This window comes from Molothrus aeneus, chromosome 5 (assembly GCF_037042795.1).
Source record: "Molothrus aeneus isolate 106 chromosome 5, BPBGC_Maene_1.0, whole genome shotgun sequence".
Lineage (NCBI taxonomy): Eukaryota > Metazoa > Chordata > Aves > Passeriformes > Icteridae > Molothrus > Molothrus aeneus.
The window spans coordinates 10,947,788-10,973,505 of NC_089650.1; the positions used below are offsets into that span (position 1 = coordinate 10,947,788).

At 36.4% G+C, this 25,718-nt stretch overlaps 1 protein-coding gene across 1 annotated transcript; it reads left to right on the forward strand.

The window, feature by feature from the left end:
* Positions 1-4,993: 4,993 nt before the first annotated feature.
* SVOPL (SVOP like) lies at positions 4,994-24,901 on the forward strand. Its single transcript, XM_066550543.1, has 12 exons — positions 4,994-5,065; positions 5,170-5,294; positions 6,551-6,614; positions 8,006-8,131; positions 9,477-9,605; positions 11,143-11,216; positions 13,159-13,361; positions 14,574-14,685; positions 15,075-15,156; positions 16,521-16,610; positions 16,992-17,105; positions 24,847-24,901. The coding sequence occupies exons 1-12, from the start codon at positions 4,994-4,996 to the stop codon at positions 24,856-24,858; spliced, it is 1,203 nt and encodes a 400-aa protein (XP_066406640.1). The 3' UTR covers positions 24,859-24,901.
* Positions 24,902-25,718: the final 817 nt, after the last annotated feature.

Genomic DNA, 25,718 nt, shown 5'->3' on the forward strand with positions numbered 1-25,718 from the left:
AGGGATGAGTAAGCACCAACACCTGTGGTAGGCAGTGCCTGTGAAGGACCTGCAGATGCAGTGAGACAAGCACAGGTCAGCACTTGGGCACCCTGCCTGCAGCACCTACCCCTGGGTGGTGGAGGTGGGTGGAGAGGGACCTGCCTGTGCCCAGCAAGGAGGAAACCTGACTCCTGGGAGCTGGATCCCAAAGAAACAGCACTGCCAGCACTGTAAAAAGTAAATAGCAGAGGAGAAACTGTCAGAAAAGAGAAAAGGTCTTCTCCTCCGAGCCTGAGACACTACAGAGGTAAGAAAGCTTCGCTAAATAAAAAATATTTAGTAAAAGCTTGCTTAATATTGGGGGCATATGATCATTTGTATAATCAGATAGCCCCACTCTCACCTGCAGGGAAAATTCTCAGCCAGAAAAGGTCTCTGACCTTACACCTTACTGACAGTGTTCCCAGGTGGTGTCACAGGCAGCACTGTATGTTGTATGGCCTTTGTGCCTCACAGCCCTCTGGGGAGGGGTCACAGCATCATTCTGATGGGTCCCAGCAGCAGTTTCACTGTACTTTTGGTTGCTCCCTTCAGCTGGAGGATTTTTATTTTCCTTGCCAGCAACAGCTTTGTCACGGCTGTTCTTTTGGCTCTTGTAGTTGGTGTTTAGTTGGATTTACAAATAGAGGGAAATTTGTGACTCCCTGAAGATAGACACTGGCTGCTCCATCAAGGCAAACAGGGCTGCAAAGGTTTGTGATGAGCAAAACTCAGGTTTGGTAGGAAATGTTAGGAGGTTTACTGTGCCTGCAGGGATTTCTGGTGTTATTTGAGGTGCTGGAGAGCGTATCCCACCTGCTTACCAGCTGCTGTTTGTAGTTTTATTTGTGGTAGAGGCTAGTGTGGTTCTCACATTAGGTGCTATCCACCATCCTGCTGCCTCTGAGGGTGTCTGGCTATTGTGGGGTGCTGGAGGCGGCCCTGCAGCTTTCTGCTTGAGTACCCGACCCTCACTGCAAGTTCTGCACAGCAGCACCAGAGATTGGGGTTCCCTCCCCTTCTGTGGAAGAGTTGTGGCACTTCCCAGAAGGAATGCCCAGAGCAGGCACCAGTGAAATGCTCCAACACCCCTCAGCAAACAGTAGCAGGATGGGTGGGCAAAGGCCCAGGCCTTGATGCTTGTCCTGCCACCACTGTGGGCTGTGTCTGCCACAGACCTTTTGGAGGAGAGTGTCTGTTTAACCTGACAGAGTGTGATGTGGCAGCTTAGGGCAGAATGTGTTTGCAGGTCTCTAGGTATAAAGGAACAGAAAAGGAGAAGAACAGGTGCCCAGATTTTGTTGTTGCAGAGCCTTTGGCAATTCAGACACACAGTAAATCTTTACCTCTTCCCGTGGCTCTTCCAAGCACCTTGTTTGGTTTCTGCTGAGCCAGTTCCACTTGGAAATAGTCCCTAGCTGTTGGCCATGATAATCAGCTGGTGGCTCTGTGAGCTGCTGGCAGCTCTTGCTGCCTCTGAGGGCACTGCTGAGAGACAGATGTAACCAATATCCTTTGCATAGCCTTTGGTGCTGGCCTGTAATGACCTGTGACAGCAAGGTCAGTGCATGTGACCCAGCTGACTAATCTGCCATTAGTCCTTAATGACCTCCTTCTAACTGTACCTCAGTATAGGATCAAGGTGTCCATCCTGGAGTACTGTAATTCCATGCTTTCTCTGCTCAAGCTGCCTTCTATCTCAAATGGAATTTTGTATCTTTCATTAGATGCTCTCAGCCATTAATTCCCTCCAGCTCTTGCCGTTCTGCAGTCTCTGCTGGTTGGCTGTGAACACAGCCTGGGCCAAGCCCAGCACTCCTGAAGGGAGGTCATCAAAGGAGAGGGGATCACCAAAGTGCAGCTGTGCTGAGCCCCCCTCTGCAGTGCCTGAGCATGCACTCAGCAGGAAAGGTTGTGGGTTTAAGCAATCAGTGTGCTTAGGATTAAAATCAGTTTTTCTGATGAGGAAAAGCAACAGTGGTGAGGCCAAAAGATCTAGTGCTGAAAGCCAGAAACACTGGCAGAGGAATCCAGCTTCCAGTTGCAATCCAGAACGCTTGGCTTTGTTTATGGATGGCCTGAGAGGATGGGGATTAGTGCGCCAAGGGATCAGGCAGAGGGGTTGGTTTGCAGCAGGAAGCTGTGTGCTGCTTGGGTGAGGAGCCAAGTGCTACCCCTGCCACCCTCAGGGGTAGCTGGGGTTAGGGAGCTGGCTGGGTCACCTGGCTCTGCCTCACTGGGGGCTCCCACCACCCTGAGCAATTGCAGACTGCAGCATCTCTACTGCCCATTCAAACCCAGCGCCACTGGGGAGCCTCCTACAGGGGCAACCACTACTGGTTGTATCATGTCTTGGCTCCTGGAGATGCAGCATCTTTTAGACTGGCACTGCATTTCACTGACCTCTGGGCTGGGGAAATTGTCACATGCTCTCTTGTCTTAGCAGGTCTCCAGCCTTCCCTAAGGCAATCCCTGGACTTTCCATAAAAACAGCCAGTGTGATGTGATGACTGATGTCTCTCAGTTAACTAACTTACCCTGTGATGTCTCTATGTGTTTTTCACCAAAACCCTAATGGGAAGGACATCTTCCAGCAGCTGCATGAAACTCACATTTGACTGTATCTGAAAGTTTCCACTCCAGTGTGAGAAACTGCCTTGCTGTTTTCTTGCTCAGGTAACCGTTCTGAGATCTTACAGGTAAATCCTAGCCCTACCTGCAGGGACAGCAGGAGCTGAGATGGCCACTGCACCAAAAGAGGCAGAAAATGCTATTGGCTTGGAGGAAATCCACACAGAGAAAAAAGAACCACCAAAAGGTAGGTTTCTATTGACGGGACTAGAAATTTGGGTCCTTGTTTAGCTGGGGTAGAGGGAGGGTCCTCAGTTGTGCCATTCCAGCCACTTAAAACCTCTGTATGCGGAGCCACAACATCAGCACCCTACATTCCCCTCCCACCACACCTACCAGGCTGGTAGCTGCTTCCTGTGGCAGTGGGAAGAGCTGGATGGCTTGGCTTTTCTCAGGCCTCTGCTTTGTGTAAACGTTTTATTATATTGGTAATTTGAGGATTCATTTACTTGGAATAATTTTTGAAATGTTAATCTGTTTCAAAAGCATTTTAAATAGTACAAGGCTGTCCTTCCTCCGTTTGCACTGGCTGCTGTTTCAGCCCTGCCACCAGGACATCCAGAGGCTGGTCAGTGGACATAAAGCTGGTAGATGTTTCCAGGCTTTTTCCTGGTGCAGTCCCACAGGAGCATGAGAAATTTTTTATGAAGAGGAGGTACAATATGACTGCTAATTTGTGTCTTAATTTTCTTTTCATGTTTAGGACAAAAGACATTTACAGTGGAAGAAGCTGTGGAAACCATTGAGTTTGGGAGGTTCCATATCATGCTTTTCCTCATCATGGGCAGCACTGGGGTAGGTATCTGCAGCCATCTGTGCTGGCCTGAAAAAAGCTTTCTTCTCATTTTTCTCATTGCCGTGCAATAACAACCATAAGCACATACTGCTGCCAGCCCATTTTTTCTATACATACCTTCTCAAGCAGGATTTCTGCTATTTTCATCCTTAGTGAAAATAGATTCTGGTCCTGTTGATATCAGACCCATTTCAGGGCAAAGCTGAGCAGGTTGGCCCAAAGCATCACAGTCTGGCCCCTGCTCTGGAGCACTGTCAGGACACATCTTCAGTTAGGACCTGAAGGTTAGATTCAGCTTCACAGTTGCATTTTTCATGTCATCCCCCTGGCACCCAAATCCTGTGCAATCTGGCTCAGAAGGCCTGGCACCTTCTCACCCCTGGCCACCTGAAAAATATCATAACTTTCAGGGTCTTGGGTTAATTGTGTATCTGTTTTTGGGAACTTGGGCAAAAGCTGGAGGCCAGGCTGGGCTAAAGATGTAATGAGGGTCTATCCATGAAGATTGCTGCAGCTAAGGTGAAAAAGTCTGAAGTTGTGTGTAAATATTCAGCTCATTCCTAACTGAAGCCAGCACTGCGGCACACAGCCAATGGAGCAATGATGGTTTTAACCAAAAACAGTTTTAAGAGTTCATGTTAGATGCCTGAATCCACACAAGGTACCCAACCAAGCAGGTTGGTTTCCAGAGATAGTTGAAGATCTTCTAATAATCCAGCAGGGTAAGAGTCTTCTCTGCCAAGGATGACTCTTTCCAAACTTCCCAGATACACAGTGTACCTGTACCTGCTTTCTAGGTGTTCTTTTCTCTCCTCCCTGTCACCCAGACCTCCCAGGTCAGGCACAGGGCTCAGACCACTGTGGAGGTACCATGGCTTCACAGAACTGTTCTAACATGGTGGAACTGCCACGACTGCAGGCCTTGTAGGACTGAGAGACTTTTCCCTGTGGGCTTCTTGTGGTTTCCCTTCTTGCTAACACACACATTTGTTCCCAAAGGTGGCTGAAGCCATGGAGATCATGCTGATAACTGTTGTGTCCCCTCTCATCCGATGCGAGTGGCAGCTCCAAGACTGGCAGGTGGCTTTAGTGACGACAGTGAGTGACTCATGTTCCCCCAAACAGGTCATCCACCATGTGGTCATAGTCATGGGTAAAGCACATAGTCATTTGGAAAGCACATTTCCCAGCAAACCAAACAAATTCCTAGGGCCTCTTTACAGGGACAAGAACAGAGTCACAACTGCAGACATCAGAAATGAAGCTGATGAGAGCAGATGTCCATGCCCAGAGCAAGTAATGCCAAAGCAAATCCCCACTTCCACATTCTTATTTTGAAACCCTGCCACCCACCCCCAGCTTCGAGGGTTGCAGCAGTGAGTGCCCACAAGAAGCCATCCCCTGAAAGCCTCTCCCTTGTGGTTCTGGGTGCCACAGTTCATCCTGCTGCCCTGAGAACACACAGCTCTCCTGCAGCTCAAAGAGCAGAGCTGCCCCATGTGTCTGGGAACGGGCCCTCCACAGCTGTGTTCCAATTCCCCTCAGATGGTGTTTTTTGGCTACATGGTGTTCAGCATAGTGCTCGGGCTCCTGGCCGACCGGTACGGCCGCTGGAAGGTGAGTGACTCCTGGGGGCCGCGCATCCTTTTCCTGCGCTCCACAGGAGCCATGCACCTGGCTGAGCCTGTGCCTTAATGACCCCAATTCCTGCCCTTTTGCAGATCCTGCTGCTCTCCTTCCTCTGGGCAGCCTATTTCTCCCTGCTGACCTCGTTTGCCCCGTCCTACACCTGGTTTGTGTTCCTGCGGGCCATGGTGGGAGGCGGCGTTTCGGGCCACGCGCAAGGGTAAGGCTGTGCCAGCCGCCTTCCAGAGAAGGTAACGGAGGGGCTGCAAGGGGAAAGGGGACCAAATTCCCACATCACCTTCAAACAAAAAGCCATTCTCTAATTGCCCTAAATCCCAGTCAGCTGACCTAATTTGCAGTTCCCGAAGGCTCCTGAGGCCTGGAGTAGAGGGGGCAGCTGGTTTGCATTAAACTGGTGACAGAGGGGTTATTAAGCACATATAAAAACAATTAGACAGGTAACAGATGCTTCCTCCTTAAAAAAAAAAAAAAAGTCACAATTCTGCTTAAGTAGAAAATTATTTTTGAATTTTGTGGAACTTTCCCAATGAAATTAAGTTTTTGTCTTGTTGGGGCAGAAAGGAGGATTTGAGGAAGAAAAATTCACAATATTAACAACCACTTCACTAGGGGCCTGGAAAAATAGGGGTTTTTTTGTTGACTCTATTATGGAAACAAATCAAACATTTCAGCACCATCCATGGTTCCTGGTTTTTGCCCACAAAGGAAAGCCTCAAACTGGTCACATTGACCCAAAAGGCCTTTGGTGAAGGAAAGGACATAGGGGAGAGAGGTGCTGTTGGGAAAAGGCACCCACACCTGAGTCATGCATCTGCTGAGCTGCTGGCACAGCCTCCCTCACAGGAGGGCCCCCATTCCCTGGCAGCTCATGGAGGCTGCTCATGAGCCTCATGAGGGTGGAGGGAAATTGAACATTTTATAAAACACTTCACTGGCTGAGACAGAAGGACCCACTGAGGGCCTTTTTCCACCTCTCTCTCCCTGTCCAGCTAAGGAAACACAATTCACACTGGGGACCTTGAGAGATGCCTGTGCCACAAGCCCCATGCCCCAAGGGCATGCCAGCCATTTAAAAAGTGGAACAGAGTTTTCCTTACTTCATGGAAAAAACCCTTTACTAAAATGTTCATTTCTATGAACATATCTATGCCTGTGCTGACACCTCAGTCACCCCACAGGACCTTCCCATAGATTTCCTGATGTATGGACTGCAGTGTTTACCAGCTTGTATCCCACAGCCATGGGCTGGAAAGGAATTGTGCCTTGTGTTTCCCTTGCATGTAATTTGGTGCTGGAGTGGGAGGAATATTGAACAGGGATTCCTTGTCTCTGGATGTTCAAGGTGGAAGAGGGATGGTATTCATTCTGTGAGTTGAGCTGAACTGTTACTTGATCTGTATGGAAATTCTCATTGCAACCTTATTTCTGCTTTTTTTTTTTTTTCTCTTTTGCTAGACTTATCATAAAAACGGAATTTTTGCCCACCAAATATCGGGGATACATGTTGCCCTTATCTCAGGTAAAAGCGAGCACATTCCTTCTGTCTCCAAGTCCCAGGAGATTTGTCCCACCACAGTTTGGAAGCCACGTCTCCAGCACATCAGCACTTCTCCCAGACTAATCCCACTTGTCTGGGTCTGAGTGAGTGTACACTGCCTCCTGCACCTCAGAGTGTGGCATCTGTGCTATTAAAGACATACACAGGAGAGAGGCAATATCTTCTCAGATGATTTGATGCTCCAAACATTTCATAGGGACTTTGAGTGATGGCTGACACCCAGATTGTCTCGGTTGTCCTATTGACAGTGGGACTACCTGGTCTGATGGGACCAGTGCTGATGGACTGGCAGGCACCAGAGCTGGCAGCATTCCCAGCCCACTCCAAGCTGAGGTGTATCCCTGCTCCCTCCTTTTTGGACCCCCAGAGATAACAAGTGGTTTATGTAGTGACTCCCAGGTGAAGTCCTAATCTGCTCCTCTCCCTGCTCAGGTTCTGCCGGGGGCTTTGCACAGGAGGGTTAGCACAGATAGCCCCAAATTTGGCCTGACGCATGCTGGGAGCGTTGTGCCCACTTGCTGGGTCATTGCTTACTGCAGACTTCTGCAGTGGGCAGTTGCTGCATGTGCAGATGATCAGTGGTGACACCTTTGAGTGCACAAATTCATCCCACTGCTCAACCAAACTGTACGTGTCAGGGATAATTTACTTTTCACTGCAACCTGATCCCAAGATATCATTACCAAAGTGTCATCAGAAACACAAAGATTTATGGAAGAACAATCTTGTATTTCTCCCCAGAAATTTGTTACTTCTGTCCACAGGATATTAATTAACTTGCTGCAGCTTTTGTGATTTGTGGCTGAGCTCCCTTGGGTGGTTCCCTGGAAAGGGATGTGTCTCCTAATGGCAACAAGTGAACTTCAGAAAGGAATGTACTTGCAGACCAGAGGCCAGATTCACTGTTGGTATAGCTGGGCATTGAGTCTACTGGAGAGCCACCAACTTTCAGCAGTGGAAATCTGGCCTGGTTTTGCCTTCTGAGCTTGTAAATCTCCTGCTTCCCTGCAGAGACCTAGACAACAGAAAAATTTGTGAGCATGAGCATTAGCAGAGAAGTGACTGAAAGGACAAAAGCAGTGGCTTTAAGTACAATTGTATCCATAGCAAATTATTGGTTTTTACCTGGAGCTGATTAAGGCTACCTTCACTGTCCTTCCCCAAACTTTTATCTTTCAAATTTTCCTCCCACCCAAGCCCAGCTTCTCAGACAGCCACAGGATGGCTCAGTTGAACCTCAGCATTTCCTAGCACAGTTCCACATCTATGCACAGAACCAGACCAGGAGGGAAGAAAATAAACAAATCATTGCCACGTGTTCATGTTCTAACCCCTTGCTTTCCCTTGGAAAGGTGTTTTGGTTGGCAGGATCCTTGTTGATCATTGGCCTGGCATCAGTGGTGAACCCAACCATCGGCTGGCGGTGGTTGATCAGAATTGCCTCCATCCCTGGCATCCTTCTCATCCTGGTGTTCAAGGTAGGAAGATCTCCACTCTCCACTCCCTGCTGTACTGCCACTGCCCTGATATCTCCCCAGGCACCATTGCCCTTCCTCCCCTTTTTCTTAGGGCTCTTCTTGTGTTCTCCTTTCTCCTCTTCAGTCCTCTCACTCAGCAGCTTGGTAAGGTCCTGAAGTCCTGGCGGGGCTGCAGTCCAGCCTCTGCGAGATGCCACCTTGCTGGTGATGGCCTGGCTTTACTGGTCTGCTGTAGCCCTCCAGCAGCCCAGGTTCCAGTGTCCAGGCTGCCAGCAGCACCCAGGGATTGTGGTGACAGGCCAGGTACCAAGAGGAAGACAGGCTAGATATTATGAAAAAAATGACAAATAATACCTTCAGTCTAATGCTGGGCACAGCACACTCTCTTCATTAACATTTTCTAGGGCTGAGGAAAGTAGCCTCAGTGAAGTGTTCACAGAGTGCCAGGGTAAACCACAGTTTCCCCAGGTTTCCTCCTGCTTCAGAAAAACCAGCCTTGGACATGAGAACCATCTGGTTTGTGGAGGGTGGTGTGGAAAATCCCTGCTTACAGTGCTCATGGGCACTGCAGTGCTGAGCTGTGGCTGATGGAGGCTCTAGAGATGTAAAAGCTCTTCGTGCAGCTGGGTGAATGCACAATTCCATCTGGGGTGCTACCTGGGCAGGCAAATGTAAGGTTGCTGAGATTGTACACCTGTATAACCTGGGTGTTTAGTTTCCCTGATTATTTTTGCCAGAAAATTTGGATAGCTGAAGTTTGTAATCCAGGGGAAAAGAAAAGACAGAGTTAGTATACATACCTTTAAAAAAGAGGCCTTTAATTTACATTTGAGTGAAATAGATGTAATTGTTTATCATGTCATAGAGTCATTTAATTAAAAAACTATTTTATTTTGGAAAGAGCACCAAATACTAGTGACGAGTTGCATTTCAACCACTTCTTCTTTCTTATTAAAATGGCCTTGTTGTGCCTTCCAAGACTTTTGCTTCAGCAAGTAATATGTGCCTCATCTCATTTTAGAATGTCAATTAATTCAGTATTGTTTTTGTTAAACCTGTGTCCTTGCCTTTCACCTTTCACAAGTGCTTGACCCAGATCAAGTGGCAGACCCCTGGGAAACTGGGAGCTAGACCAACAAATGGGTTTGTTTGGCAGGGTGAGCCCCCCAGCATGGGAATCGGTGGGCTGGGGCACACAGAGTACCCCAGGGCATGGCTGGGCAGGGAAGGACAGACAGAAGGCTGCTCCAGCTCATGGAGTGCCCTGTGCCAACCTGAGCAGGCTCCTGGGCATGCTGTGAGTAGGACAGGAGAGGTGCAGCAAGGCTTCCTGCTCTGCTTGCAGTTCATCCCAGAGTCGGCACGGTACAACGTGTCCACGGGGAACACGGGGGCTGCGCTGGCCACGCTGCAGAGGATAGCCAGGATCAACGGGGCAGCTGTGCCAGAGGGGGAGCTGAGGGAGCCTGCCCAGGTGAGTCCAGGCTCTCCAGCCCATCCATCCCAGGAGGGCTGCCAGCATCTGGGCTTCAGGGAGGGAGTGGAACTGCCAACTACATCTTGCTCTGCCTCTCTTGTCCTCCTTGCCTGATTCTTTTCCAAACAACTGCTGAAAGTAATGATCAAGATGTCAGTTTTCTTTTGGAGAAACAGTAACCTTGGCCTATCAAAATGGAATGGAATTTTCTGCTCTTTTTTTCTTTCTCGGTTTGTGTTTGCTCAGAAAAATATTGGGCTAAGAAAATAGTTGCTTCCTTTCCCTACTGGCAAAGCATGCTGTTCCTTATTGCCCACCCATCCTGCAGGGGTGTTCCCTCTGCCATGAGATCTGGGCACTGTCCCTTGGGGTATCTCTCAGTGTTGTGACTGGGCAGGCTGCAAGGATCCTGTCATGAGGTCAACCCAGTGCTCCCAGAGGCTTCTCCAAGCCCCTGGCCTGGCTTGTCCACTGTGTCCCAGGACCACAGATCCTGAGAGTGGAGCCACTGACCAGCAGAAGAGGGTCCAAGGAGGAGAGACTTTTTCACTGACAGCACCACAGTACCTGTAAGCAGCTGAGCAGCTGCTGGGCTGAAATGCCCAAACATGTGTGGGTGCTGCAGGGGGGGCAGTCTCCCCCCAGACTTCTCCCCCTCTCATCCAGTCTGGGCCCTGCTGACTGAGGACTTGAGTGGCTCCTTTGACCCCCAAGATAGGAAGATAAGACAAATCTATTGTTCAGGGCCTCAAAATTATTCAGCTCTTTTAAATCCCTTTCCTGGATCTTTTTTTTTCCTGCATATTCAACGCCACAGGCACTGAGTATTGTCCTTAGCAATTCATGCAAGATGCTGCTATTGTATTGGAATTAGTTAGGATTAAAGCTTCCCTGTAATTTAATTGAATTTACGTAATGGACCCACATTGGATGTGGGAAGGGCTTTTATTAGTTTTGCCCTCTCTCAGGTTTAAGCAATAATGAGGAAAATAAAAATAAAGTCAGCCCACACCATCCCTGCGAACTTGTCTCCCCTCGGTGGTGGGACCCTGGAGGGCAGCAGGCCAGGCAGGGCCCCCAGTGCCTGCCAGTCTCTGCTCACTGGCACTTCAGGCTCCCCAGGAAGATGTATGTGTCCAAAAGCTTGCTTCACAGGCAGACCAGCACCCAGGGCAGCGGGAGCTAACAAAAGTCCCAGCAATGCTGCTCCCCCCACAGCAACCAGGGCCCCCTCTGGCACCATCACAATCACAGTGGGACCAGACCGCTCAGATCTGGGCATCCTTTGGGGCCAGGAGAGCTCAAGAGGTTCTCTTCTCCCCTCCTCCACCCTTTGCAGTGCAGCTTCCTGTGGGTTTGTTTTGGGAAGCAGGGCTTTGCTCTCTGGAGGTTTGATGGGTGCTGTGTTGCACCATCTGTGACTCTGTGCCACAAGCAGCCTGGGGACAGGGGGGGAGCACAGGAGGGCCTGGCATACCAACTGCTCTCACAGATGTCTTTATAGAAACTTCTATTTCTATTGTATGATTTTCAGGAAAGAAGGGGAAGATTCAAGGACCTCATCCACCCCAAATACCTCAGAACCACTTTGCAGATATGGATCATATGGTAATTTTTTTTTTTCAGCTCATTCTCTTGGTTGGTAATACATGTTTCATTGGCTTTTCAGCTCATTCTCTTGGTTGGTAATACATGTTTCATTGGCTTTGCTCTCTGGAATGGAAGAATGGAAATGTATAAATAATAATTTTCTGGAAACCCATCGACCCAAAATGTTGTGAAGTCAGGCCTTGAATTTTTTATGGTTTTTTTTCCCCTTGACTTCTATGAATGTTAGGAAATATATTTTTGATTTTTTTTATCTTTCTTTGTCTCCTAGTTGTCCCAGGAGTTCCTGATATGTTCTCAGGTCTGCATTTCCATTCCTCCCAGCATTCCCTGCCTTCCCTCGTGGCCCAAATTCTGCTGCTCATTTCTGAAACTGCCAGGGGGGATCAAAAAGTGAAAATTACTTTTCAGCCTGCTTATGATCAGGTGTACTCTGAATTACTTGATAATGACAAAGCAAAGATGCCCTCACCTGGGTCCCCCAGGATGTCACAAGTCCTGCCAGCAAACCTGCTCCAGCATGGGCTGCTCTCTGCACAGACCCACAGGTCCTGTCAGGAGCCTGCTCCAGCACGGGCTTCCCATGGCGTCACAGCCTCCTTCAGGCACCCACCTGTTTTGGCATGAGAACCTCCAAAGGCTGCAGGTGGATCTCTGCTCCACTGTGGACTTCCATGGGCTGCAGGGCACAGCTGCCTCACCATGGGAAGTGTGGGAATCTCTGTTCTGGCACCTGGAGCACCTGTTCCTGCCTTTCACTCTTTACTGACTTGGGTGTTTCTCATCCAGAGATGTTTCTCACACATGTTCTCACTTCTTTCTCTGGCTGCTTGTTGCTCTTGCACAGTTTTTTCCAGTTCTAACAAATGTTATCCCCCAGGCACTGCCAGTATTGATGATGGGCACAGCCTTGGTCAGCAGCTGGAGTCAGCTGGCATGGGCTCTGTCAGTCATGGAGGACTGAAGCTTCCAGAAGCTTCCCAGAGAAGCCACCCCTGTAATCCCAACCCACTACCAAAACCTGGCCATGCAAACCCAATACAAAGCTGAGCTATGAGCTGGGGTGAGGTTTACTGAGAAAGAGCAGTGCCTCCCCAGGAGGAGAGTGCCATGGGACAGGTGACCAGTGGCCTGCTGGATGCCTGAGCCACCTCTCTGCTCAGGCTAAGGGGTTCCATCATGCAGGGCTGGTGCAAGCAGCAGCAGAGTGTGGTCACCAGTTGTTGTGGTGCTGTTGTGAGGGTCCCCAGGATGAGGTGAGAGATGAGAATTGACTCCAAGTTCTTAGAAGGCTGATTATTATATTATATTATATTATATTATATTATATTATATTATATTATATTATATTATATTATATTATATTATATTATATTATATTATATTATATTATATTATATTATATTATATTATATTAGTACATATTAGTACATATTACATTATATGTTGTATAATATATAATATATTTTATATTGTATTATATATTACATTACATTATATATTACATTATATTATATTATATGTTATCTATTATATTATATATTATATTATCTATTATATTATTTTATGAATATTATATACTAAAACTATACTAAAGAAAGAGAAAGGAGACATCAGAAGGCTAGACAAGAATGAATAAGAAAAACTCAGAGAGTCTGACACAGCTGGCTGTGATTGGTCATTAAGTAAAAACAATTCACATGGAACCAATCAAAGATGCACCTGTTGGTAAGCAACTTCCTAAACCACATTCCAAGCAATCAGATAATTATTGTTTACATTTCTTTTCTGAGGCTTCTCAGGAGAAAAATCCTGGTGAAGGGATTTTTCATAAAATATGACAGTGACAGCAGAGATTCCAGGACACCCCAAACTTGCTGCATTTGAGTTTCCTCACCTTCCCCACCACAGCTGCACCTCACTGCAGCATTTTTCCTCACAGGCTTGGCATAGCTTTCGCTTATTACGGCGTCATCTTGGCCAGTGCTGAGTTGCTGGAGCGGGACCTTGTGTGTGGCTCTGCAGCCCCAGCGCTGCAGGACTCCAGCGATGACTCTGAGGAGAGCCACAGCCCCTGCCACTGCCGCTTGTTTGGGCCTGCTGCCTACCAGAGCATGATCATCAGCACAGCCGGGGAGATCGCACGTAACCCCTTCCCCCATTCCCACCTCACAGTGCTTGCTGCAAAGCTTTGAGCTGTGCCTGCACTTGGTCACAGGGCCTGACATGAAATGGGCACTGCTGGCAGCTTCTGGGATATACAAGACCACGAGCCTGTGGCTCCTGGTTGAGCAGGGCACTCAGTGGGACACACCTCAGGCTGGGTTGTGGGCAGAGTGTCTTGGTTTGGAAAGACAGGAATCTGCTAAGGAAGGCAGGAGCCTCCCCTGAAATGGACAATATAAACCCTCCCCACCCCTCCGATTTGTTATAAATTTCAAATTAAGGGGCTCTCAGGCAAAAAATATGGGAGCAGGAATAACAGTTCTTTATTAGGGAAGAAAATAAAAAATAAAAGGATAAAATAAAGAATGCAGTACACTAGAACAACACTGACAGAATCAGAACACAACCTGACACCCTGTGGGTCAGGGTGTTGGTAGCAGTCCCATTGGAAATGTGGCTGCAGCCCTCCTGGAGTGTCAAGCGTGGTTCTGTTGGAGCAGGGGGTCCTATAGAAAAGGGTGTAGTCTTCCTCTGAAGTTCCAGTGGAAGAATAGACAGCTGTTCCTCCGGGAAATCCAAGAGAAGCCGTGCCGGTGTTTCAGAACCTCCGGACTATATCTGGGTAGGAATGCTTGGCTCCTCCCTCTGGGTGGAGCATCTCACCATGGGATGCTGTAGTTCTTATCAGTTGTGCAGTGACATTCAATGGCCTGTTATCAGCAGATGTCCCCTCCTGAGGGAGGAGTGATTGTGGTCACTCAGAGAGAGAGATAAGGCAAACTGCCCACTGACAAAAGACAGCTGCCATACAGATGGTAAAAGAATATGTCTTGCCTTGCAATCTGGAACAGCAGAGGGAGCAAAACCACCCAGGCCTGTGCTGCTCACCCGGCCGTGCCTTCCTTGCATGGCTCAGCACAGACATTGGTGTCCTGGCTCAGCACAGCCGATTTCAGAGAAGCACAGGCTTCACCATCTGAGGGGACGGGTGAAGCACAAGGGGCATGGGGGTAAATCACAAACTTTGGGTGCAGGAAGGGAATGATAGGGTATGTGCATTTTACAGGATGTTTGGTAGGCACTGGGCATGCAGACTGGTATCTTTGAGTCACACTGTGTAAGGTCTGTCAAGGCAGACAATCATTGCAGTTAGATCATCAAATGTTTTATGGTTTTCCTTTTTATTTCCAGTGAATCCAGTGAACATTCTCAGCATCAATCTCCTCGGAAGACGTCTAAGCCTGTGTATCACCATGGGATGTACAGCTCTATTCTTTCTTCTCCTTAATATCTGCACCTCAAGGTACTCTATGGGTCTTGTTTGAGGGTATGCAGTGCTGAGGGCAGGACCTCTGGTATTCTCAGGTCACCAGTCTGTCAGGCCAGTAATTCTTATAGGTGTAAGAAAAGCCTCTGACCGGCTCTCCTTTTCCTGGGAAAGCTGTGGCAGCAGATTTTGTGGTGCAGTGGTGTGCAGAGGGGCTCGCTTGTACCACTGAGCCCACATGGCTTCCCCTAAGCATCCAACAAGCTGCTTTCTGGCACAGTCCAAAAAATTAAAAAATGTGTAAACAACATGCACTGGAAAGAAGTTACATTTTTCATTCTCTTTTTCCTCTATTTCTTTCTTTCTGGCATCTCTGCTGATGCTTCTTGGTGGCATTAATTCTGCTCCACATGGTTTCTCTCCAGGGCAGGCATGGTTGGCTTTCTCTTCATGCTGCGTGCCTTGGTTTCGGCCAACTTCAACACCATCTACATTTACACAGCAGAGGTGGGTTCTCCTTGAGGTATGTTGAGCTGCTTGGAGGCTTCAAATACCATTTGTGTACAATAAGGAATCGGAAAACCAGCTTGGAGATGACAGGAGTAGATGGAAGAGGCGTGCCCTACTAAGCCAGCTGTCACTCTGCTCCTATAAAACATTATTTTTGAGGATGTTGGGTAGGTACCACTGTCTTCCAAAACCCACAATCTTTCCCCCAGTGAGAAAACAGACTACCACTAAAAGGAACATTTTCCAGCACTTAAGGGGCTGTATGAGGTAGTATATGGGTATATGATTCTTTTCACTTAATGGAAATTGCTATGTTCTGTCTGCAAAAGGTTTTAATCCTTTAAAGAACTTTTCTTTCACACAACTTTGGAGCCATGAGTTCTGTGAGTTAAGGTTAAATTGTTGGGGTTTTTTTTGTTGTTCTTTTTTTTTAAAAAAAGATTGTATGGTGTTAAATGGATTTCCTTGTTAATTGACTAAAGTGATCCAAAGCAAACAGAAGTAGCTCCCTTGCACTTTTAATAGTGCACTGTAATATTTAAACTTGCACCTGGCTTTAATACCACAATTTTAGTAGTTTTGAATAAGTTACTGTTGATGTAAAGACCATTGCTGTAACAGCCACACCATAAATCAATTCTACTCACAATTTAATCAATGATCAAAATCTTTTGAGCCAAGTGCCTGGACTATTCTTTAAAACTTAGTCAATTTGCTTGGCCCAGTAAAGTATTAAAAAAGGCTTATATGAGTATACTTGCTAAAATCTGTGGATATTAAGAGGACTAAAAGTTCAGTAAAATTCACATTTAAGTGTTTCATTGGCACAGGTGTTGGGGAGGTGTGAAAGATAAACAGCACAGAGCATATTTTTTTAAGCCTGACTATTTCTTACTGGGATCTGTTGCTCTTTTTCTTCCTTCTAAACAAAGGTGCTGTTGATAAAAATGAATAGGCAGACTTGAATGCTGCAGACAATCTTTTCTTCCTGCTTCCCAGATACAGGGGGGCCCAGCAGTAAAAACAAAATTTTTCCTATAGCATCCAAACTAACCTCTGTGATTTTGATCATAGAGCCAGGAAATAAAGTGGGGGTAGTGGTGCTAAACAAATGCTAAACAAACGGGAATCACATCCGACTTTGACTTGCCCTAAAACTTTACTTGGGACAAAAAACAAGAGATTTGTAATGGCTCAAATGAGGCCCAAAGGAGCTTTTATTCCTTTTCATATCTTATCCCACTGGCAGCCCTTGATAACACAATGGGTCTCTCTGATAAAAAATTTTAAAAAGAAAAAGAAAAGTAGAGATAGTGCAGATTGCTGTTGCACTAATCCAATTTATTTCTGGCCTGTTTTAGGTTTATCCCACCACAATGCGAGCACTGGGGATGGGGACAAGTGGGGCATTGTGTCGTGTGGGAGCAATGGTGGCTCCATTTATATCACAAGTAAGAGCATGCTTGATAATGTTGGTAAACATTGTGCTGAACACTACTACTGACATGCCAACTGCTCTCACAGATGCCATCAAATACAGAGATGTCCCTGAAATTCATCCAAAAAAAAGGGATGATGTAATCAGTTCCCTCCCAACACCATATACAGAGTACTTGGGTGGTCCTTGCCAGATGCAGCTTTGAGTAACTTCATCACAGAGTAAAGTTCACTAATATTTGATACTTTCTGAAAACTCTTAAGGTTCACAAGATACTGTTTTTTCTATTGTGCAGTCTCTCAGGCACTTGTGACCCTTTGTCCACTCTTAATTGCTAATTAAGTGCCAGCCCCCCACACCAACAAGCTGCTGTTTGATGTTCTTTGACCTGCAGGTTCTTATGAGTGCTTCTTTTTTGGGAGCCCTGTGTCTCTTCTCCTCTGTGTGCATCATCTGTGCCATCTCTGCAGTGACACTGCCCATCGAGACCAGGGGCAGGGCCCTGCAGGTGGGTACCACCACTCCAGGAGCTCCTGTGGCTCCAAAAGCTGTTAGGGACTTGTAGGTGATAATGCAGCCAGAATCCAAACCCAGCTCTCCTGAGGTTTCTCAAGCCTGACAGGCACTCACAGGAATGTGTTGCTGCAGCAGCTTCAAGCACTCTTATCCCTGTTGCCCAAAGCTTGCTTCTTGTGAAATATTACATTACATCATATCATATCATATCATATCATATCATATCATATCATATCAATTTTAATATACATTAAAATAATATATACAATTATAAAAATTACATATATATTCTATATACTATAATATATATATTTTATATATAATAGTAAAATATAATATAATTTGTATTAAAATATATTAGAAAAAATTACACAGTATATACTATAATATATATATTATATATTATGTGCTATAATAATAAAAATATTTTTCGATATATATAATATAGAATAAAAAATATAAAATTATAATATATAACTGTATTATTTTGCATTATATTATATCATAATAAAATAGCATACGACAACATATCATACTATACTATATTATAATACAATATAATAGCATATAATAAATAATATACCAAATAATAATATAATGTATACTATATTGTGCTATATTATTATATTATATGTAATATAGTATATATAATAAAAAATATATTATACTATCTATTATTAGATATTGTAATTTATAATAAAATAAAATCTATTAAAATATATATCATCTATCATAAAAAATATATATTATATTATATTTTAGTATATCTTAATATAATAGCATATCATAATGTATCATAATATACTATAATACAATATAATAGCATAACATACATAACATAAAAAAGAATACATAAATAATTTGCTATGATATTAATATATTATATAATATTTTATCTAATATAATATATATTATATAACAATAATATAATATAATAATATAATATATATTACAATACATAAAATTGTATACAAAATCTCATATTAATATATAATTACAATTATATATAAAATATATATTAATCTCTAATTAAATTATATTATATATTATATTATATTAGATAACATATATCACATAATATCATATATAATATATAATATAATAATATATTATATAATATATTAGGATATTCTATTATTATATTATTATGTTATGATATTAAAATTTATAATATATTGTATATAATATATACTATAACACATTATTAGTATATATTCTATATTATTATATATAATTGTAACATTATATATAACATATATGATAAATAAAATTTATGTAAAATTATGATGTATTATTATATATTATATTATATAATGATGTATCATAATATAATAGCATATAAAATACTATAATATAATATATTAGCACATAATAGCATATAATAGCATTTATTATAATAGGATATCAAAATATAATATTATATATACTATAACATAATATGGACTATTATGCTATGATATAATATATATTATATTTGATATATATAAATATATATAATATATAATTATAATATAATATTATATTATATATAACATAAAAATATATTATATTAATATAATACAATATATTACATTATAATTTAAATATAGAGATCATAATATATATTAATATATATAATAACATTTGTTATAATAATATATTTTATAAATGTTATAATATATAATATAACTTATTAATATATATTAATTTATATTATATTAATTCATATTCTATTAATTTATTTATATTATAATAATATAACGATTAAAATAGATATTATAATATGCATTAAAAGAATATATATAAAAATTCTAAAATATATACTATATTATCTTTAATATATTTTATATATTATATTAAAATATAATAAAAATTATATTATATTACAAAAGATTATACTACATACATTATCATATATATATTATATATTATGCACTATAATAATATAGATATTTTACAATATATTTAATATAGAATCTATAAAATAAATATAAAATTATAATAAATAAGTTTATTATATTGCATTATATTAGATCATAATACAATAGCTAATGATAATGTATCATATTATACTATACTATAAAAATTAAAATATAATAGCATAACAGACATAATAACACAAAAAAATATAATGCATAAAATATTTTGCTATGATATTATTATATAATATTATATCTAAGGTAATATATATAATATATTATAATAACATATAATATAATAATATTAAATATATTTTAATATATATCATTACCTGATAAATTTCATATTAATATATAATTATAGTAATAGATATAATATTTATAATTATCTATAATAAAATTATATTATATTATATTATATTATATTATATTATATTATATTATATTATATTATATTATATTATATATGTTATATAATATCATATTATGTTGTATTAGATATCATATAATCATATCATATATAACATAGCATATAATAATATAATATATAATACATCATATATTATATTATATATAATATATAATATATAATATAATATATTATGATCTTATATCATTATATTATATTATTATTCTATTATGTTATGTTATGATATTATATCATATATTATATATAATATATATCATAGCAAATTATTAACACATATTCTATATAATTAAATATAATTATAATATTATTCATAATATACATAGCAAATAAAATATATGTAAAGTTATGATATATTATTACGATATCTTATATTAGATCATAATGTATCATAGTATAATACCATATCATAAAATACTATAATATAACATAATAGCATATAATAGTATGTAAAATAATAGCATATCATAATATAATATATAACATAATATAGAATATTATGCTACGATATAATATGATAAAATATAATATTAGATATATTATATATAAATATATCTAATATATATTATTATATTTATAACATAAAAATATAATATATTAATATATTACAATATATTACATTATAATTTTAATATATAGATTATAATATATACTATTATATATAATAATATTTATTTTAGTTATAAATATAATATAATATAATTAATATAATATAATATAATATAATATAATATAATATAATTTATATTATTGTACATTAATGTATACCACCTTAATATATATTATATTAATTTATAGTATTTTATGCTATATTATATTAATAAAAAGGTTATAATAGATAAAATGTATATTAAAATAATATATAACTATAAAAACTATATATATTATATGTACTATACCATATATATTTTATTTTATATATAAAATTAAAATATTATATAATTTATATTAAAATATAAAGCATATGATAATGTATTGTATTATACTATACTATATTATATACAATATAATAGCATATGATAGATAATATAGCATATAATGATATAATATATACTATATTGAGCTATATTATTATATGTAGTATAATATATATATAATAAAATATATATTTCATTATGTATTATTAGATATTTTAATATAATAATAATATGTAATATTATAATATTTATCATCTATAATAAAATTATATATTATAGCATATCGTAATATAATGCATATCATAATGTATCATAATATACTATAATATAATGCAATAGAAGTGCATAACATACATAACATTAAAAATATAATGCATAAAATATTTTGCTATGATATTATTATACTATATAATATTATATCAAATATAATATACAAAATATTATAATATAATAATACAATATATATTACTATACATATTATTATATATACTATATTTCCTTTTAATATATATTTATAAAAATATATATTATTGTATAAAATAATCTATAACAAAGTATATATTATATTATATTATTTTATTATATATCAAAATATCATATATAATAAAGCATATAGTAATATAATACAATATAAATTTATATAATATATGATATATTATAAAATTATATTATGTTATGATATTATTATATGATATGATATTGTATCATATATTATATATAATATATTTTAACATAATAATAATATATATTCTATTTAATATAGATAATTATAATATTGTATTTAAAATACATTATAAATAAAATATATGCAAAATTATTATATATAATATTATATCATACTGTATCATAATATAATTACATATCATAAAATCATATAATATAATATAATAGCATATAATATAATATCATATAATATAATAGCATATAATATAATAGCATGTCATAATATATAATAAAATATAGAATATTATGCTATGATATAATATTACATTATATTAGATATACTATATAAAAATATATTTCTAATATATCTATAATTATAATCATATATATTATTATATATCATAATAATATAATATAATAATATATTGCAATATATTACATTATAATTTTAATTTTTGGATCAGAATATATATTAATATATATATTTATTATAATATTATATTTTGTATATATTATAATATATATTATGTAATATAACATATATTAATCTATATAAATATACGTTAATATATATTATATTATAAGAGATAATATAATATACATTAAAATAATATATATAATTATAAAAATTATAAATATTATATATACTATAATATATATAATTTATTATAAATATAATAATAAAACATTATATAGTTTAAATTATAATATATTAGAAAAAAATTAACCATATATATCATAATATATATATTATATTATGTACTATAAAAATATATTTTAAAATAAATATAATGTGGAATATATAAAATAAATATAAAATTATAATATATAACTATATTATATTGCATTATATTATATCACAATATTATAGCATGTGATAAGGTATCATATTGTACTATATGTACGATAATACAATATAATAGCATAAAATACATAATATAGCATATAATAATATAATATATACTATATCGTGCTATGATATTATATTATTTGTAATATAATACACATAATAAAATTTATATTATATTATGTTATGTTATATTATATTATATTATATTATATTATATTATTATGTTATGTTATGTTATGTTATATTATATTATATTATATTATATTATATTATATTATATTATATTATATTATATTATATTATATTATATTATATTATATTATATTATATTATATTATATTATATTATATTATATTATATTATATTAGCAAAATATTTTATGTATTATATAATTTTATGTTATATTATGTATGTTATGAAATTATATAGTAATATATTATAGTATATTATGATACATTATCATATGCTATTATAGTAAGATATACATTAATATAAAAAAACGTAGTTTTTATTATAGATTATATATATTATAATATATATTATCATAATTATATCTAACAATATATAATATAATATAATATAATATAATATAATATAATATAATATAATATAATATAATATAATATAATATAATATAATATAATATAATATAATGTATAATAATATGTAATAATATATAATATAATAATATATATCACAATAAATATATATGCTAAATTTCTTATAAGTATATAATTATAATAATATATAAAGATTATAATAATATATATAAAATATATAATACTCTATAATTATAATTTACTTTATAGAATAATATAATAAATTATGATATTATATAATCTAATATAATATATTATGATATTATATTACTATATTATATTATTTCATTATGTTATGATATTCTTTCTTATCATATATATTATATATATTATAACATATTATTAATATATATTCTATAATATTATATATAATTATAATACTATATAAAATATACATAATAAAATTATACGTAAAATTATGATAAATATATTATATATTATTTCATTATAACATAATGTATCATAATATAATATCATATCATAAAATACTATAATACCATACCACATAATAGCATATAATAGCATATAAAAGAGTAGCATATCATAATATAATATATAATATGTAATATTATGCTATGATATAATATTATATTAGATATATTATATATAAACATATTTAATATATATAATTAAAATAATGTATATTATTTTATATATATAACATAATATAATATATTCATATATTACAATATATTACATTATCATTTTAATATATAGATAGTTCTATATATTACAATTATTATAATATTTATTATAACAATATATTTTATATATTATTATTTATAACATATATTATATTATATTATAATGTCATATAATATCATATATAGAATATATATATCTAATACAGAATATAATAATATAATATAATATGCTATGAGAAAAATATATTATCTCTAATATAATATATAATAAATATGAATATATATAATTTATATTTTTATATCATATTGCATATTATATATTTTATAATAACTTAATACATATAATGTAATATTACATCTAATATATATTATAGTACATATAATAAATATTATAACATAATATAATGTAATATAATATAATTATATTATATTATATATACTATCTATAGTCTATTATATAATTATGTATAATATATATTTTAAATATAATAGTATACATTTTATATTATATTTATTATATATTAAATACTATATATCATATAATATACATTATATATATGATATATTATGTTTTATATTCTTTGTTATGTAATATATATTATATTTTATGTATTATATACTAAGTATGTATAGCTATTATATATTATATTATATTATATTATATTATATTATATTATATTATATTATATTATATTATATTATATTATATTATATTATATTATATTATATTATATTATATTATTGTATTATATGTTCTGATATTATATGATATGATACAATATTATATAATATATTATAGATATCATATATATTAATGTATTGTAATCGATATATACTATTATATAATATAATTTATATATATATAAAATATATAATTTTTATTTTAATGTATTATATAAAATGTATATTTTATAATATATGAAATAGATATAATTCTGATATATTATTTTAATATATTATAATAATATAATATTATAGTATCGTATTTCATTATATTATATTATAGAATATAATTATAGAATAGAATATATAGCATATAATAATATAATATATATGCTATTGTATTATAGTATTATATCATATATAATATATAACATATATACTATAATATATAATAATATACATTGTAATGATTTATTATGTTATTTTATGTTATGTTATGTTATCTTTTTCTAAAGAATAGAGAAATGATGCAGAGAGAAGGCTAGAAAGGTGTTAATGAATCTTGTGACTCTCTTGCCAGAGGCCTGACTCAGCTGGCCCATGATTGGTCATTAAGTCAAAACAATTCACATGAAAGCAATCAAACAATGACCTGTTGGATAAACAATCTCCAAACCGCATTCCAAAGCAGCAAAATACAGGAGAAGCAAATGAGATAATATTGTTTTCCTTTTTCTCTGAGGCTTCTCAGCTTCCCTGGAAAAGAAATCTTGGCGATGGGATTTTTCACAAAATATGATTGTGACAATAGGCTAAGAATAATCCATATTCTTTAGCAGCCATATTCTTAATAATCCATATTATTTAGAGCATGACAGGTGTTTTATCAAGCTAGTTTAGGGGGGCTTCCAAATCAGAATTCAAAAACCCATCCCTTCAAAAACAGGGCTTACCTGTCAGAAGTGAGACCTTTTCGACATATCCAAACACATTATTTTCCATATCCATTCCTGTTGAGGTTTATGTGCATTTTATTAATTTAATGTATTATTTTTTCTTTCCCTATTTTTAGCAAGTAAAATGAGAGGAATGTTTGATGTTGGACTGGATAGGAAAGAAAAATAAACCCCTGGAGTCTGTCACTTCATGCAAGCTGCATTTGATCTTCATTGTTTCTCCATAATGTTTCCATTATAAAAAAAATGCAATTTAACAGCGTAAGAGCTATTATTTGTGTAAACAAATGGTAAATTTCTCAAGGACCTTTCCTTTCTTATGATTCAATAAACAGATGTTTTCTACCTTTCCTGGGAAGTAAGATGAAGATTCTTTATTTCTAGTGCTATCAATAGTGACACTGCATACATAATATTTAAAAAAAAAAAGAGGAAAATCATTGAATGATTTGAGGAAAAGTGGGGAAAATACACAACGCAGATACAGTCTCTGCCATAGCAGCTTGAAAGGATGTAGTACTTTCCTCAACTTTTTGTGCAAATACCATCTGCATGGAAGTAGTAAAACTTGGATCTCAAACCACACTGCAGTGATGATTTCGGATCATTTTTTGGGTGATATTTAAGACCACAAAATGAAAGGTGAGTCAGATTTTTCAAGTGGATTATTTGAAAAGAATGATTCTCAAGCAGTTTACAGCAGACAGGTAAGTAACTGGATGTGGAGTACATTCACTCTTCTCAGCGTTTTCCACAGGGAGAACAACTTGAGTGTGAAGTTGGATCTTTAGGATTTCAGGTTGTGGTGACAGCACCTCTTTATTTTTTTTATTCTCTGCTACTGTAGAATCACTGTGTGCACTGATCACACTTCTGTTACTACAATGGTCTCCCTCACCATTTTGTTCTGCTCCTTAACTTCTCTTTAACTGTTTTCTGTTTCCTGGTACTTTGGGATAGTATCACATATAAGCAACTCTCTTCACGT